The 17,252-nt window shown below is 47.5% G+C and overlaps 1 protein-coding gene across 2 annotated transcripts; it reads left to right on the forward strand.

Moving 5' to 3' along the window:
* The first annotated feature begins 2,440 nt into the window (after window positions 1–2,440).
* On the forward strand, window positions 2,441–16,858 carry MLEC (malectin). Of its 2 annotated transcripts, XM_012650210.1 has the most exons (5): window positions 2,441–2,904; window positions 8,721–8,899; window positions 9,523–9,699; window positions 9,806–9,863; window positions 11,351–16,858. In XM_012650210.1, the coding sequence occupies exons 1-5, from the start codon at window positions 2,679–2,681 to the stop codon at window positions 11,578–11,580; spliced, it is 870 nt and encodes a 289-aa protein (XP_012505664.1). In that variant the 5' UTR covers window positions 2,441–2,678; the 3' UTR covers window positions 11,581–16,858. The 2 variants fall into 2 exon arrangements, with proteins under 2 accessions (XP_012505664.1, XP_012505665.1); XM_012650211.1 differs by lacking the exons at window positions 9,523–9,699; window positions 9,806–9,863 and having other exon boundaries at window positions 11,351–11,590.
* The last annotated feature ends 394 nt before the right edge of the window (window positions 16,859–17,252 follow it).

A 17,252-nucleotide genomic window follows, 5' to 3' on the forward strand; every position in this document is an offset into this window, starting at 1 on the left:
GGAACTATTTTAACAGCCATGTGCCACATAATGATGTTTTGGCCAATGGTGAACCACATATACAATGGTGGTTCCATAAGATTATAATACTGTATTTTTACTGTACCTTTTCCATGTTTAGATATGTTTAGAGTATTCAGTAGAGTAACATGCTATACAGGTTTGTAGTCTGGGAGCAATAGGCTATACTATATAGGTGTGTAGTGGGCTATACCATCTAGGTTTGTGTAAGGACACTGTATAACGTTTGCACGATGAAATCACCTAATGCCACATTTCTCAGAACATACCCCTGTCGTTAAGCGACAGAAGACTATATCTGTATTTCACAATTGAGGAAACAAACTCAGAGAAGTGTATCACTTGCCCAAGGCGACGCAGTGGGTAAATGGTGGAACTGGGGATAGAACCCAGACAGCCTGACCCAGATTCCACACTCATCCTGCCTCCAGGGTTGTGAAATTTATGTTTGACTGAAGAGACAGCCTAATCATCAAGCAGCTGGCTCTCCAAAGGGGGGCAGGCTTCTTGGTACAAGGGTGGCCCAAGCAGGAATGGAATCTGAAGAGGCCAACTGGGGTTAGCCTGGGGTGATCAAAGTTTCGAGGGACTGAGAGAAGGCTTAAGGATAGGCCTTTTGAGGTCTCCCAAAAAATTTAGTCCTTTTTTGTGATTGTTTCTCTTGGACTAGACTGCCTTGAGGATAAAATAAACATGAGCTCCTGGAGGCAGTGTAGTATGTGGCTGGGACATGGGCTCTGCAGGCCAGCTGCGGGGGAGGGAGGAAGTCCCATCACCTCTGTCCTCTGTCCCCCATTTGAACAATGTGCCTCTGTCCTCCATTTGAAGAATGCCCCTGCTCTGAGGGCTATTCAATCTCTGAGTTGTTAGGATCTTCCAAAGATGGCAGTTTTTAGAAAGAGGAGAGTAGAATTAGAAACCCCAGTGCAGGGCCCCAGACACACCTTGGAAGGGGAAATGTGTCCATGGGAGGAAGCAAGCCCAGAGGCTTGCAGAATGAGACTAGAAGGGGACATCTCCAAAAATTACCCCTGTGGGGTCTGACTTGGGGAACTGGGGAAGGAATTCCGGTATATTTAATAACCCCCCACCCCCCAACTGATATTCTCCATTTTGGCACCCTGTTTTGTTCCTTTATAGCACTAATCATTGTTCTAACTAAATAATTAATTGGGTCATGGGTTGTTCAAAGTCTATGATTCTCATATGAGGTCTCACGTGTGCTTTTGTTCACTGTAGCACAAAGCTCATTGCCTACCATGTAGTAGGTAGGGTTCTCAGATAAAATACAAGAAATCCAGTTAAGTTTTAATTTTAGATAAAAAATGGATTATTTTTTAGTGTAAGTATGTCCCATTTGTTTATCTGAGACTCAACTTTAACTGGGCTTCCTCTATTTTATCTGCCAAACCTGACAATCCTAGTAGTGGGAACTAGAAAAGTTTTTTCTAATTTGGGGAGAATTTCCAAATTCGTAAGTATTTATGGAACAAATGAATAAACGGTTTTTTGCCTTGACTCTGCCCTAAACTTGCGATGAGACCCTTTGGCAACAATCGGCCTCTCTCTGGGCCTCAGTTTCCCCTTCGGCAAAATGGGAGTTTGGGCAGCGATAGAGCCGCCGGGATCGCCGAAGTAGCAAAGCGCTGGGTGAATTGCCAAAGAGCAGAGGGAGCTCGGATCATGCCCATACGGGATAGCCCAGGCCTCCAGACTGGGGACCATCGGCGACGACTCTGGTTCTGGCCGAAGATGCCCTAGCCCCGCCCCTATATCGCTGAGGCCGGCCAGAGGCTGTCGCCATGGAGACGCGGGCAGCCGGGAGCCCTTCCCTCAAAAAGCCACGCGTTTCCGCTGTGTTGGAGCCTTCTGATTGGACAGCTGTCTGGACGCTACCACCCGCCCCGAGCCCGCTAAGGGGTGGGGGCGGGGCCCTGTTCTCGTGGTACTCGCGCTCTCAGGACCTGTGCATGTGGCCACTCTGGAAAAGGATGGGTCCTCTGCCTCACGTGGGGAAAAGGACTGAGTTTCCTAGGTCAGGAGCGTGTCCATTACTTCTCCTACTACAGCTTATGCTCATGCCTCTCCCCGAGAAGAGGGGGCGGGAAAGTCAGCAAGCCCCCTCCAGAGCCTATTTGGTCCCAAGCTATGGAGCACCGGAAGTGCTGGCGACGTGTCAGTGCGCCCTACTCTAAACCTTCCCCCCCAGGCCACCTTTCCCATTCAGCTGTGGGATTCCGGGGCCGCCTGGGCTCTGCACCCGCCACTTCCGCACCGAACCGCCGCTTCAACCGAACTCCCTCCCTCTGAGCGCGCTCCTTCCCGTGCCTGATGGTTGGGCTGGCGCCTAGGAGTGGCCACGCCCCTTCCCGCGCCTGGCAGCCAATGGGCGGGCGGATCCTGCCGGGGTGGTGGGTAATCAATGAGGACCGGGCGCTGATTGGCTACAGGGTCAGGGCCGGGGGCTGGGCGACGGGGTAGGTTGTTCCTGAGGTGGGAGGTGGCACCCGTGGCTGAGGAGAAGGAGGCCTGAGAGCGACATGTCCCCGGCGGCTGAGGCAGAGCGGCCCGTGGCGCTGTCTTTCTGAGTCTGGGGCGGCCTGGCGGCCGGCCGAGGACAAGGGTCGGCGGGGGCTGCCCCTGCGGTGGTGGCCGCCATGCTGGGGGCCCGGGCGGTTGAGGGAGCCGCTGTAGCGCTCTTGCAACTGATGCTGCTGCTGCTGCTGCCGGCGCTCGGGGGGCTGGGGCTCGGCGTGGCCGGTGCGGCGGGGGCCGGGCTGCCCGAGAGCGTCATTTGGGCAGTGAACGCGGGCGGCGAGTCGCATGTGGACGTGCACGGGATCCACTTCCGCAAGGACCCCTTGGAAGGCCGGGTGGGCCGAGGTGAGAGCCCCTCAGCCGAGCCGCGGGATCCGGGGCCTGCCGTGCTGGCCGCAGCCGGCCGAGGGCTGCGGGCCCTGAACCCCTTCCTCGACCCTGGGGCCACGTCTCTGGAGCGAAGTTTCTCTCCGCAGCTTCCTCAGGGGCCAGGTCAGAGCTCAGGGCCTGGCATTGGCTCCAAGCTACCAAGAGCCATCGAGGCAGAGAGTTGACAAGAAGTTGTATTTTGATCTCTCATCCTTCATTTGCTCGACCCCTCGCCCCCATCCAAGCTGGGAAAGTAATGATGAGGGCGGCTTCTTGCCACCTCGAGGCCTCTCGGGTTGTAGATTATTGGTGCCCCTCCTTTCCTAGCTAGACAGTTCCTGCTAGATTCTTGCCGACCCAGAAACCGGCCGCTTCTCTTGCCCCTTCTGCAGGAGCGGGGTTTGATTCTTAGCCAGAATAGAAAGGAATCGTTGAAGACGATGGGCCAGGAAAGTTTGATCGTAGCCTCCTCCGTCGTCCTCCTTTGGAGCAAAGAATACGTGGGCTTTAAAGTAGAAGCTGCAGGCCGCCCCCAGAGGGTGGATATATTGAAGCCATCCTGCACGTGAGGCTGGTGTATGAACTGGGTCAACCAGTGTAAGAATCTTAATATTCTATCAGAGATGCTTACAACCTATCCCAGGTGGTCCTGGGATATGGTCCTGAGAGGTATGATTCCAGCTTAGGGGGAAAATGATTGTGATTGAACTGGTTGAGCAACAGTAGTTTTTACAGAGCTGTACAGTTCTCAAAGTTCGTGTAAGAATTGCCAGGGAAGCTGGTTGAAAATGCAGATTCCTAGTCCCCCTTCCAGATCTAATAGGGACCCAGGTTTCTGCACCAGGAGCTCCTGATGTAGATTCCCCATCGCCCACTTTTTGGGGAAAATCTGCTCTAGATTCTGTTTCTTCTGTAAGTGGGATTGGAAAACAGGTTTAAGAAGGAAGTTCCTTGCTTTATGTGTTGGAGGGAGATTTATGCTGTATGCTGAGTTCAGAGGCTGCCAAATTGGCAATATGCCCTCTCTAGACAACTAGGAGACAGACTTTTCTCTCACTCCTTTTTCACGATGCCCAGATTTGGCTCTTGCTTTTACTAAAGAGTTTAACTTAGTTCCTCCAAGTTAATTACAGTGTCCTGGAGTTTATTGTATCAGGGAGTTTATTGCTTTCATACATGTGAGGGTCTTGGGACACAGGCCTGTTTTCTGAAGTTCTCTGTTTGTCTTGGAATTTGTTTAGTCCTGGCATGCAGATCGCAGTAGCTTGGGTTCAGCTGAGTCAGGCTCCAGTCTTTAGCAGCTGTAACAGCAGCCAAAGCCAGGCTTTTATAGCAGGAGGTCATTACTATCTCCATCCTGGACCCTTCCTCTTTCATGGCTGTAGGCAGGGAGGAAGGAGCCCTTTGAGGAAACTAGAGACAGTTTGTGGACTTTGCCTCTTGAGATAGCAGTGGTGAGGGCAATGTGCAGATGGTTTCTTTCTCTTAGCAGATACCAGGCCTTACACTGATTACATTGTCCTGTTAGGTCCATTGTGCGGAGGATAAAGCTGACTAAGACCACACAGTTTCAGTCCCCAGATACCGCCCTTATTCAGAAATTCTGGTTTTAATTTGCTGGTGCAGGTGGCGGTGTTTTTTTTTGTTTTTGGCCTGGTCAACAGTCAGCCAGGCCCCCTGTCCTTGGGTTATTGGCTCATAGTTGGCAGTTTCTTGGGAGGAGTTTACTGTAGCAGGTAAAATTACATGAGACCTACCAAAGTTTCTGCGTATTGGACTCCTATTTCGGACACTGGCCCTTGGGGCATTGTATAAATGGAGGTTGCCCGTTCCACTCAGCCAATCGGGGTATGAATTGTAGCAGTATTAGGGCATGGATAGGGAGTGGGGGATGGTGGTTGTCAGCTGCAGCTTGGAGGAACTTGTTGCAACATTGCACTTAGCAGGTTCCTGAGAGTAACATTTTGCTGGCATTAGGTGTGGGGCTGAGATGTGTATAAACTTCCATTCTCAGGGGGCAGCTCTGTAGTTTCTATCTGCTAAGGAGTCAGCCCCACCAAGGGAAGTGCAGCTGTTCACTCTGCCTTTCCTTCTGTGGCCCTGTTTGGATAAGGGTGTGCCAGGTATTTGGAGACCCTTGCCAGGTGCAGCTATGTACACTAATTACAGTAGTAACTGTGTGCCTCATTTCTTTTCCCATATGCCTGTGATACTGTTTCCAGCATGCGAGGAAAGTGCATTGTATGTTGAATGAATTCAGATATTTGTTGCCAAGTTGGTCCAGATAAGGGTTTGGCCTGCTTTTGAACTTGCTGTTTCTCTATAGTTTCTTTGTAGTTCAGCATTCTTGTAACTGTGAGTGGCCCAGGGCATCTAGTGGCTTATGCTTTCAAAGGTACTTAATAATGTTTACTGGATTTCATTTCTGCCTTGAGGATACCTATATGCTTACAGCCTGGGAAAGGCTTTTTCAACCTGTGTGCTTCCACAGATGGAGATACTGCTACAGAAAGTGGTTTGGAAGTGCTCATCTTGGGGTTTTGGCATGCTGGACATCCCAGGTTCTTGGTCATTCTGGGTTCCTCTTCACTCTCGCTAGAAGACCTGATTATTTGGCCTGAGGGCACAGAACTTGGCTTGGTTTCAGGGCAAGGCTATTTCCTCTTCACAGAAAGATACCTGCTGAAGTTGAGTGAACTTGAGGAACTTGCTTTACCTCTCTGAGCCTTGTTTTCCTTCTCAAAAAAAGCTTCTCATGCTTTAGAAATCTTTCACGTGGCTTTGAAAACTCTCCTGTCAAGTAGGTTAAAGTGTCTCTATCTTCGCTTGATGACCTTTTACATGGAATTAAAAATAGGGCAGAACATGGCTGCAGAGGGAAAAAAAGCTGGCAGGGAACCTGAGCCTATCAGCTTCTGATTTGCTTAAGGCCACGGGATTTATTTAGAATTCTCTTCCTGTGCTGTCACCTAATGGGCAGGCTTCATCTGTAGGCCCTCCAAGTACTAAAAGTTCTCAGGTGGAAAATTCAGGTCCCTGAATCCTTGGGTTCAGTCCATTCAGAAAAATTCTCTAGGGAACTGGCGTCACTTGAGAAAGAAGTGGTTCAGAAGAATAATCTGGTGATTGGGAGGCCTAATATTGGGGTGGAGAGCAGTGCTGGAGCCCCAAGGAGAGCTTTGCAGTGGTGTTCTCACTGGAGTGTAGGCATTTATTTAGTGCTTATGGTATGTATACCCTTGCCCAGGTGGCATACTTATGTGTCTGTGTCTCCACGTGAGACATTGTATCAAGCTCTTTACAGATTGTTTTATTCTTACCGCAACGCTGTGGGGTAGGTGATACCCCCATTTTACAGGTGAGAAAACAGACCTCGAGAAAACAGCTTGTTCAGCGTTACTTAGTAGGTGGCCGAGTGAGGATTCATATCCAGGCTTGCCTTACTCGGAAACCTGGGCTGAATTTTCTAGGAGCCTGGCTGCTCCACTGTCTAAAAACTAAGAAGCAACAGCCACTATAATGTAGGCCCTTTGCCCCTCTTCCTTTTTGGTTAACTGTCTGAGCTATATTGTGCCAACATCAGCAGTGTGCTGACTGTACACTTCTTTGTATTAGAGAAATCTGTTTAGCTGTGAATGCATAAAGGCTAAGGAGGGAAGAAAAACCCTTTTGGCTGCTGTAGCTCTCGGGACTTGGGCAAATTCAACTTTGCATGTGGCAGATCTCTTGGGAAAGCCACTTGGGCTTTAAAGGGAAAATATTTAAAGGTAATTCCAAGGTTGTTAAGTAATTTTTGTTCACATGGCAGAGTTTTCTTCGCTGTGGGACTGAGACTGCCATAGATTACGTTACTGTCGGTTTCTCACTTTTTCCACTTGGCAAGAAAAAAAAAAAGATTCCCCACACATGCACAAAATTTTCAGTGTATCTATAAATCAAATCTAGTTAATGTTCCAGATTTCTAAGGATCGCGGTCCTCATGGAAGAAGGAAATTCTTAGAGCTCAGTTGGAAGAGAAATAGCAGTCTTTTAGTCTTTATAGGTTTGTATCCCGGGGTAATGGTTTTTTGAGCCTGGGAAAGAGCTGGGGCTTGTTAGCAGGACATCCTTTGTAGTGCTGCTCAGCCACCCTTCTTTGATTTCTTGAGGAGAAATAGGAAGAAAAAAGTCTAAAGACAAAAGTGCAATGAGTTTCCTGTTCCATTGTCTCATCAGTCCATCTGATCTTGTGGCTGATGTCGTTTACAGGAACTGTTAACAGTTATGTTTATTTTTTTGAGGGCTTGACCACAGCCAGTGGGTCTTTTAGTTAATCTTTCACCTTTTTCCATGTCCTCTCCCTTGAAGTTTTGGTGATTCAGAAGATAAAGCTCTGGGAATAACTGCTCCTGGGCATCTCCCAAAGGACCAAGGTGCCAAATGTTTTCAGGGTCTCCATGTGAGATGGGAAGGCGGTCTTGTTATCTTAATTCCATGCTGGAGGAGAGGCTAAACTAGTGCTAGATCTGTACTTTGGAAAACAGGTTTATGGAGCACTGGAAAGCCTCGTTGTGTTTATAGGATAAAAGAGTCAGGCTACTCTCTGAAGGAGGAAGCATAACTATTCATCTCTGGAGCTGAAATGTGATATCTTATGTTTGACGAAAGATCTCAGTTTAGTTTGTTGTGTGGGAGGAAGAAAACATGTGCAACTCATCTCCTACTAAGGTTGGGAGGGGGCTGGGGGCAGTAGAGGTTTTTGGCTCCTCCAGTACTGCCCCAAGGTTAAGTATCTTTTTACTTTTACCTTGCATTTATTCCTTGTCAGTTTGTGAAATGGGAAAGGTGGCTCAGCCAGGACCCAGGACTCAGTCACCTTAAGCCAGAGGTGCCAGTAGGACCTTGGCAGATTTTCTTTCCCTGCAGGATGCTCTAGCCTCGTGGATAGAATGGCAAGTCTTCGCGGCTTTGCACATACCTCCTTCATTGCCATTGGTTCGTTCAGCAAACCATATCGAGTGGCTGCTATGTGCCAGGCACCGTATTGGGTGCTGGAGATACAGTAGGAATTTTTTTTCTTCTGTTGGTTTATCTGGGGGAATGTTCAAGAGAGTAGGTGAGGTAGAGTGTTGTGAGTCTGTGGGAAGTTAAGGTGCTTGGACCTAAAGGAAATTAGAGAGCATCACACCCCTCATTTATGAGCCTGTTTCTGTTTACTAGTTTTTGAACTTTTACAATGAAAATTATTTAAAAAAACAAAACTAAAGCTGGAATCTTACTTGTAGAAAAGACAATGAAGAATGACTTTCCTAACCAGATATCCTGTTTGTTTTAGACCCAGAGCCTTTCTGAATGAGAAAAAACATTCTTTGAACGTGATCACCTTGTATAGAGTTCCTGGCTATCCCCCTTGTTTAGGAGGTTTCTCTGAAGCTCTCCCTTTCAGGGAACCGGGAAGCTGCATCGTAGCACTTTCTTGTAATAATGAGTTCGACTTGCTCTCTTCCCATCATTCTCCATACAGTTGGGAAAAAGTCATTTTAATGTGCTTTCAGAAAGTTCTGCTCTGAGGGTTATAGGGGCTGTTGGAGTGATCAGTGTTTAGTTTTTTTCATTTTACTCTTCCTTGGTAATGGCTGTCTGATTCCTGCCTTTGTTTGAGTTCTGTTTGGAGCCAAGTGCAGAGGGGGTGGCCTCTTGGGTGGAGAGGGTTATTAGCACTGCCCTGGAAATGCCTCTGGCAGTTTTGGGGTCTCTGCTATTCTTTTATGTCTTGCCTCTGATGTGCTTTCTTTTTGTCTTTTTGTTCCCAGCCTCAGACTATGGCATGAAACTACCAATCCTGCGTTCCAACCCTGAGGACCAGATCCTATATCAAACTGAGCGGTACAATGAGGAGACCTTTGGCTACGAAGTGCCCATCAAGGAGGAGGGGGACTACGTGCTGGTGTTGAAATTTGCTGAGGTCTACTTTGCACAGTCCCAGCAGAAGGTGAGGCCTGGTCAGGCCTCTGCTTGACCAGTGGGACATGCTACTCTTGGACACTCTTCTGCTGTGGGGCTAGAGAGTGTAAGAGCCTCCCTAGAAGGGAGGAACAGATGAGCTCTGAGGAAGAGCTGGATTCCTTCTGTCTCTAGAGAAGCTATATCCCATTGCCCACAAAGCTGCACTTGCCTTGGGGGTTGGTGACAGAAAGCAATGCCAGAATCCTGGTTTTTGCCACTAACTGATCCTACTAAGGCCCTCCTGGTTACTGCTCCCACCATGGTTTTCAATAGCTTTTTTTTAGCCTTATTCTTTTCTTCTTTCCCTTCCTGTGAATTTCCTTCTTTCCATGTGGAGCTTTTTGTTTGTATTCTTTGTTCCTTAAAGCCAGTATGAAACCTCCTTGGCAGTGAAGGAACATAGCATTGACTTGGCCCAGGTAAAGGACTCTAGACACCCTAGGCTCATCATTTCTTTTTTTTTTTTTTTTTTCCCCATCCCACACCACGGCTCATCATTTCTTACATTATTTGTGAACTTGAAGCCCAGGCAGCTGCATAATGTCCAACCGCTTGAAGGGATGTGAAGCTGGTGGCTTTGACATTTGTCTCCTTTTCTAATCCCGGAAGGTATTTGATGTACGATTGAATGGCCATGTTGTGGTGAAGGACTTGGATATCTTTGATCGTGTTGGGCACAGCACAGCTCATGATGAAATCATCCCTATGAGCATCAGAAAGGGGAAGCTGAGCGTCCAGGGGGAGGTGTCAACTTTCACAGGGAAACTCTACATTGAGTTTGTCAAGGTAACACCCCTACTCTGCCTTACAGCTGAGGAGGGGCTGAAAAGAGTGGGTATGGGGGAAGATGCCTGCTGCTGTGTGGGGTTGACCACTGTTTCCCATTTCTTAGGGGTATTATGACAATCCCAAAGTCTGTGCACTCTACATCATGGCTGGGACAGTGGATGGTAAGTTGTGTTTTGATCTGCTTTTTGATTTTGGCTGAAGGATGTGGTTGAGGAAACCCTTGGGAGATGATTTAGCTGATCACTATTTTTGAAACACTTAAAGCCAAATTGTGGGGAATTTGGAATCAGATGGATGAGGATAAAGTATAATATGATGTTAGCTATAAGCTTTACAGTAAGGTCTACATTCATATCTTGTTGCTACCATTTGATCAGCTGTTCTTCTTGGATAAATTCCTTTAACTTACATGTAAATTGGGATTAATAATGGTACCTTTTGGTGTGTCCTGACCCTTATAGTCATTTGGAATCACCTAAAACTTGTCCTTAATCTGTTTCTTTGTTTGACATCTGTTTCCAGGCTTTCCTAGGAGAAAAAGGTAAAGAGAGTAGTGCTTTAGAGTTTTGGTATGCTCTGAAAGATTCCAGCATCGCTGGACTGTGCTGGGACAAAAGTTCACTTATTTATGTCTCCTGGTCCTTGGAATCCAGCCTTAGGTGTGTCTCTTTCTCAGGGTTTAGATTATCCTGGCTGCCACCCTCCCAAATTTTTTGCAGAGAAAGCTCGTGTCTTAGTGGCTTTTCTCCCCCATCCCACCTCTGTGCCTTTTTCCAACTCATCTTGAATGCACTGAAGATCTCATCCTATTGTCTTGATGTTTCCCCTAAATGCTAATATTATGACATCTAGGAGGATGTCTTACCACCAAACAGACCTGTGCTCAAGTCCATAAGGAGGAGGCAGGACAGAGGGGTAATATGTACTGAGAACCCAGAACTCTGGGGACCAGCTTTTCTTAAGTTGCTGTGTGAATCAAAAGGGAATGTGGGCTGGGCGTGGTGGCTCATGCCTGTAATCCTAGCACTCTAGGGGGCCAAGGCAGGAGGATGGCTTGAGCTCAAGAGTTCGAGACCAGCGTGAGCAAGAGCAAAACTCTGTCACTACAAAAAATAGAAAAATTAGCTGGGCATGGTGGTGCATGCCTGTAGTTCCAGCTACTCAGGAGGCTGAGGCAAGAGGATCACTTGATCCCAGGAGTTTAAGGTTGCAGTGAGCTACGATGATGCCACTTTACTCTACTGTGGCAACAGGGTGAGACTCTGTCTCAAAAAAAAGAAAAGGAAAGGAATGTGAGCTTGTGGGAAGGAGGCGGAGGGATTTGAAAAGGTTAGATTTTGCGTTTCGGGTCATTCATTGTTCCTGTCCAATCTGTCCTCTTGGGGCTATGAAGTAAGATAGGAAGGGAGAATAGTGAGCCTCCCTGTGGGTAGGGCTTTTACTATTTTTTAGTTAAATCTAAAAAAGACTAGTTTTTGCAGCTCTCTGCTGTTCTGTAGGCTAGAGGCTATTTCTGCTACTTCTGCACCTTTCTGTGGGCCCTGGTTAGGTCACAGGAGTCTCTTTATTATAGCTCATTTGCTACTCTTAAAGATCTCACTTCAATGCTGTGGGTCTAACTTAACAGGTGTTTTCTTTCTTGTGTTAGATGTACCAAAGCTTCAGCCTCATCCAGGATTGGAGAAGAAAGAAGAGGAAGAAGAAGAAGAAGAATACGATGAAGGGTCTAATCTCAAAAAACAGGCCAATAAGAACCGGGTGCAGTCAGGCCCCCGCACACCCAACCCCTATGCCTCGGACAACAGCAGCCTCATGTTTCCCATCCTGGTGGCCTTCGGAGTCTTCATTCCAACCCTCTTCTGCCTCTGCCGGTTGTGAGAACAAATGACCATCCTGAACACGGTGGAGGGGTGCAGGAAAGAAACCAAACCTGTTGGCTTTGGTTTCTGTATTTTTCACAATGATTAATGGAGAAACAAAACAAAAGAAAAAAAAACACACAAAAATTAAAGGAGATAAAAAGAGGCAGAGTGAGTAGAGAGCAGCCCTCATCCACCACCTGGTCCCAGACCTGCTTCAATCCTAGTCCTCTCTTTGTGGCTGGCCCCCAGCCATTTCTTTCCTTTCGAGGGTACTTAGGGTACACTGGATCCTTCCTGTTCAAGGATCCTCATTTGTATACCTGGTGGAAAGGACTCTGAATTCAGAGCAGTCACAGTTCCTTTTTTTAGCTTGGAAATTAACAGCAGGGAAATGTCATCTTACTACCTGAAAAGACCAGTCCTGGGAGTTGAGTATGCTCTGAACTCATCTCCAGATATGTTTTCATATGTCCTGGGATTGAGAGTGTATATGTCAAGGTATATAATTTGTATTGTAAAAACAAAAGGAAAAAAGAAGAGTGATTTAAAAAAAGAAAGAAAAGTAAAAGCTTCCTTACTTGGAAGCCTTTCTAGATTAATCCAATGATGGTTCCACCTTAAGTGTCTGAGCTTTGTCATTGCTTATCTCCCTGACATGTGCCAGTTAGAGGACTGTCTGGTATCCAAGACAATTAGTTCACATCAAGTCCTCAAATTGCCTCTGACTTGTTACCACAACAAATCATTTTGATTTCAGTGCCTGTTGGGGACTTGATTTCTTCTCAATTTTTTTCTTAATCTGGCTCTTTTGAAATCTCTTCTCCCTCTCAACCATCCCACTAAGTTATTACCAAGAAGGGAAGGAGACATGGGGATTTGGGGTTCTCTGCTTGAATGTCTTTTCCTTGACCACCTCACCTTGTTGGTACCTCCCTCCCTGGGTCTCTGAGCCAGCAGCCAGGAGGACCTGACCCAGAAGCTCTTTATTGGCCCCTTTGTAGGGTCTTGCTGCCAGGGGGCAGGGATGCTTTCCAGCCTGCAGCAACAGAACACTTGACCTTAAAAGCCTCTTCTGGTCTTTGGATTAGAAAAGGCTTATGTTAGCATAGCTTAAGAGCAACCTCAGAGACTTGAGCCCTATTAAGTGACTGACCACTGTTTAGATTGTCTGGTATCTGACGTTCATTTATTTCTATGTCCTTCTGTGTCACAGTTCAACCAGTTTTGATTTATGCCTAGAGCTGCCCCCAAGGAACTAGACTGATTGGCTGTATGGGCCCAGCAATGATCTCAATAGTATGTACCCTGCTCCGTGCCATCCTTTCATTTCCCTATCCAGGCAGCAGTCAGGGTCTTGGTGTGGTGAGCTGAAAGATTTCCAGTCAGCCATAGTCCTTGTGGCTCTGAAGCTAACCTTAGCATCTAAGTGTCTGTCTTGAATTCCCTGGAAAAATTTCTACAGGAAATGAAGCTTCCCTGGTCCCTTCGTTTTTTGGTCACCATTATCCATTACCCAGTTAGGGGAACAATGAGGGAGGACCTGGCCAAGCTTAAAGGACTTTGGTAGATGACAGACAGCAAGATTAGCTTCATTGTGGGCTGGAGTGTAGAATCTCAAGCCAGGGCCATCTTTCTACAATATGTTTAGTTTTGAGTTTGCCTTATTAGATACGTTTTTTAAGAGCTCCGTATCTTTGAACTGCTCTTCATGTGACAAAGTCAGTAGCTCTTGGGCTCATGTCCTGGGTTTTGGCTCTTAATGATTACTCCAGGCCAGCATTTAGTCATTTGAGAATTGTAGCCCTGTATTATTTTTGCTGTGACTTGCGTCTCAGTACTAGGTTGGTTGTGGCCTGAGGCTGCAATCAGAGGAACACTTTCCGGAGTGTTTCATGAAGCTCCCCTGCTTTTAAAGGATGAGGTACTGTAGCCTTGGTCTTGGACCACCTGCCTGGGGCAGTGGACATCCTGACTAATTGGGCTTCTGGCAGTGGCTTTGGTTCCCAGTCTATCATAATACCCCAAAGCCAGGGGCCACTGCTGATAGATTAGACAAGATGAAGAAGGAGGACTTGCTGCCTCCATTTTGCCTTGTTTGTTAGTTTGCCTGGGTCTCTCTGAGGAGGGAGGGGGTCCCGCCTCCACCTCAACCCATCCCTTTAGTGACTCAGAGTCTCAGAAGGAAACCCTGACCCCTGGGGCCGTTTCCTAATGGTACTGTAAGCCAAGCAGCTTTGCTTCTGCCTCTGTTTCCAAGCCCACCCCTTTCCCCTGAGCTCAGGGATAGGATGGGCGCTTTCCTCTCTGGTTGTGTCCGAAAGGAAGGAACATCTTTCTATGGCTAACAAAAACCAGGGGAAGTGAGGAAACAGGAAGAAGTATGGTGGGGGCCGGGGTAGATTCTCCTGGAGCCAAGCCCACCCACCTAACAAGAGCTGCCTAGGGCTGGCTGCAGCTGGCTCATGATGCTGAACTTGAAAGCTTCTTTTTTTTTTTTTTTTTCCTCCTTTAAGATATAGGTACATGAAGTTTAGGTTAAAGGGGTGGGCTGGGGCACTCTTTATTTTTATTTTTGTATGTTATGTGTCAAGAATTACCCTGTTGTTCATCTTTTGCTTTTTGCACTGTTTGTTCCCCTGTCTGTGTTTTGAGCTAGTGCTGGGACGGAGAGGCTGCCCCGGGCTTGGGAGGTGATGAGGGCTGCCACTTGGCGAGTAGGGGGAAGAGAGGTCTGTCTCTTTGATTGGATCTACGCTCTGTCTCAGGATTTTAGATCCCACTCAGCCCAGCTGGCCAAAGACAAGAGCAGAGAAACTTATTTTGCCAGAAATGTGGCCTAAGTTGAGTTTGTGGAAGGGCCATGCAAAACCCTCTGCTGGAGATGGGCCGAGAGTCTGCAGTCTAGCTCTGGTTTGGGTCAGGGGCAGCTGGTCTCTAATCGGACTTTTTCGGGTCTCACTCATGCTTGCTTACTGAAACATCGTGTCAAGAAACTCTGGGATTCATCTTTCTTAAACCAGATCCATTTTTCTAAAAATCTCTACTGTTGTGAGGCTGCTCAGTGAATAGCTCGAGTTCTGGTGATTTGAAAGACAGTTATCTTCAAGTGTCCATGGCGTTAGACTCCCAGGAGGACTACCCCCTACCTGTAGGGCCACCTGTTCGGTTGAGAGTATGATCATGTTCTCTTGCTCCCACTGCCTAAGAGTTGCTGGGATCACGTTAGAAGTCGCTTAGGCTTTAATGAGATGGGGTGAAGTTTGAGTTAAGTTTACCTCCCCCTTTCTGTGCCTGGGAAACTGGTCCAGTTTTAGAATTATGATTTGACTTCTTTCTCTTTTGGTAGAAGCTTCTGTTTTAAGGAATTTCTCTTTTTATCCTGCCCGTAGCCTCTCCTGGAATGGCCTGGCCATGGCTTCTAGAATCTCAGCTGAGAACTTCAGAAAACAGTAGCAGTATTTTCCTTTACCTAGTGCGAACATCCCTTTCCCTAGGAATGAGCTCACCTTGGGAAGCCCAGGGGAAGAATCATAAGGTTCTCTACCCTCCCTGGGGATTGGGGAAAGACCCACCCCCAGTCAGCACAGTGCCTTTTCCTCTCCTGCTCTGAGCCAGGGTGGGCATTCCCTCTAGATTCAGGTCTGGGCAGAGGTCCTACAGTCCCTGCCACGGGGCTACTTTCCCATCCCTTCTTGCCCCTCCCCTTTGCTGGCCTACTCTGACATAATTCTTCAAGTGTCTTCTTGCCTTGAGGAGCCTTAATGGCATCAAGTGGCAACATGTAATATTGTCCTCCATGGCTCTCCAAAAGAACCTAGGAGAGCAAGGGAGCTTTCTACAGTGAGAACTAATAGATGTTCCTGTTTTTGTTTTTTTTTTTTTAAAAACAGGCAGGGTGGGGAGGTATGTTTTGGGCCTCCTTCTGCTGTGGCCCCTGAGGAAGGAGGCTGGGGACAAGGCTGTGATAGTGCACTGAAGCAGAACCAGAAACAACCAGGATCTGTTCAGAAATCTCAGCAGAAACCGGTCTCTTTTCTATGGAAAGATGTAATTAGAGATCAAAGAGCTCTAAGGAAATTGCAAAGAAGCCTTAATGTTCAGGCTTTGGAGAGATCAGAGCAATTTTTCCTTTTCAGTCAGAGAGCTAAAACTCTTTCTGTATTTAGACCTCTCCTGAGGCAAGAGGGCTGAATTTCCTCATTTTTTTTTTTTTTATAAAACTAGATTGGCACCAACGGGTCAGCTGCCCAGTGAGGGCGGGTTTCTCCTTTGCACATGTGCGGCTTGCTGCCGATCTGGTTTGTCCTTCTCAGCTGCCTTTTGTTTAGCCTGCATTTGGTAGCCAGAGCATCTTGATAAGAGCAGGTGATTTGTGGACTGGCTGGGTTGGCAGGAAAGGAGCAGGATGGATCTCTCGGGACAGGTTCCCCCAGGAGTATAAAACAAGGAGCCAGGATTGTGCTGGCAGCCGGGCAGATAGTAGTGCCTGTTTCAGTTGGCAGAGAGGGCCTTGGCACCTCTCACATCCAGGCAGTGTTGTGCGACGGGGGCACACAGCACTGGGAAAAGCAGAACTCCATTCTCACCTCTATTTTCAGCTTCTGTGCTTGATTTCAGTATGAGGAAAAACAACAACAAACTGAAGTGTGCTTTCCGTCCTTTCAAAGGACAACTGTCGGAAAAGGAGAGCTGAGTTGCCAGGTGGGGGGAGAGAAATTGGCAGGGGGAAACATTCTTGACTTCTCTCTTCCCTGGTGTGTCCTGATCCAGGGAATGAAAAGAAATTTGACCCTGGATTAGTTCCCTCCTTGGATTGAAGGAATCTTACCTTTTCCTCCCATGAAGTTCTCCCAGGCTAGCACCAGCTGCCCATTCTGAGCTCAGGGCAGCCTCTCCAACCATTGTTGGCCTAACCTGGCTTGTCGGGAAACCAACCCTACCCCTCCACACTGGGCCTGGCTGCTCTATTCTGTACCAAGTACTGGAGAAAAAATGTCAAGTTCTTAGTAGCGCTTGCAGCTCCTATTCTAGTTTCCCATCCTTTCTCTGCAGAGGCCAAACCAACTCTTTGTAGCCACAACACACATTACGGTGGCACAGTGAGATGTAATCGAGGGGCTTTGAACCTGGCTGGCCGGGGAGACCATAGGGGTGGATAGAGCCGGCCCTCTTTCTGGGCTGTCTCCATCTGTCCCTACCCCTTCCATGCCCCACCCCACTCCCACCAAAAAGTAAAAAATCAGGATGTTTTTCACTGTCCATTGCTTTGTGTTTTAATAAACAATTTACAGTGATACTCTGTGTTGGAATTGAGTTTGACCTTGATCGCAAAGAGGTGAACTGATGGGGTGGGAAAAGGGAGACCCAGGAGTTCACTTGGCTGTGAAGAGTTCTTTTTTTCTTTCCAGGATGTTTGGTTAAGGGAATCATACTCTATAAAACCCTGCCTGTCCATTTCAACCAGCAACGCATTCAAGGACAAATAAAGTGGTTTGTTTTTATTTTCACTGGAACACCAGACCCTGACTATCCCATTCCTAAGGTACACTGGGCCTGTAGCTGCCTCTTCTTACTGTTCACTTAGCCTCTGTGGTAGCCCATGGAGAAACTAAGCCATAGGATATTTTTCTCTGCTTCCTTTTCTGATGTGTTGTCAGTGTTGAGTATACGTGAGAAGGGCAGAATGCA

Source organism: Propithecus coquereli, unplaced genomic scaffold, assembly GCF_000956105.1.
Source record: "Propithecus coquereli isolate 6110/MARCELLA unplaced genomic scaffold, Pcoq_1.0 Scaffold314, whole genome shotgun sequence".
Taxonomy (NCBI): domain Eukaryota; kingdom Metazoa; phylum Chordata; class Mammalia; order Primates; family Indriidae; genus Propithecus; species Propithecus coquereli.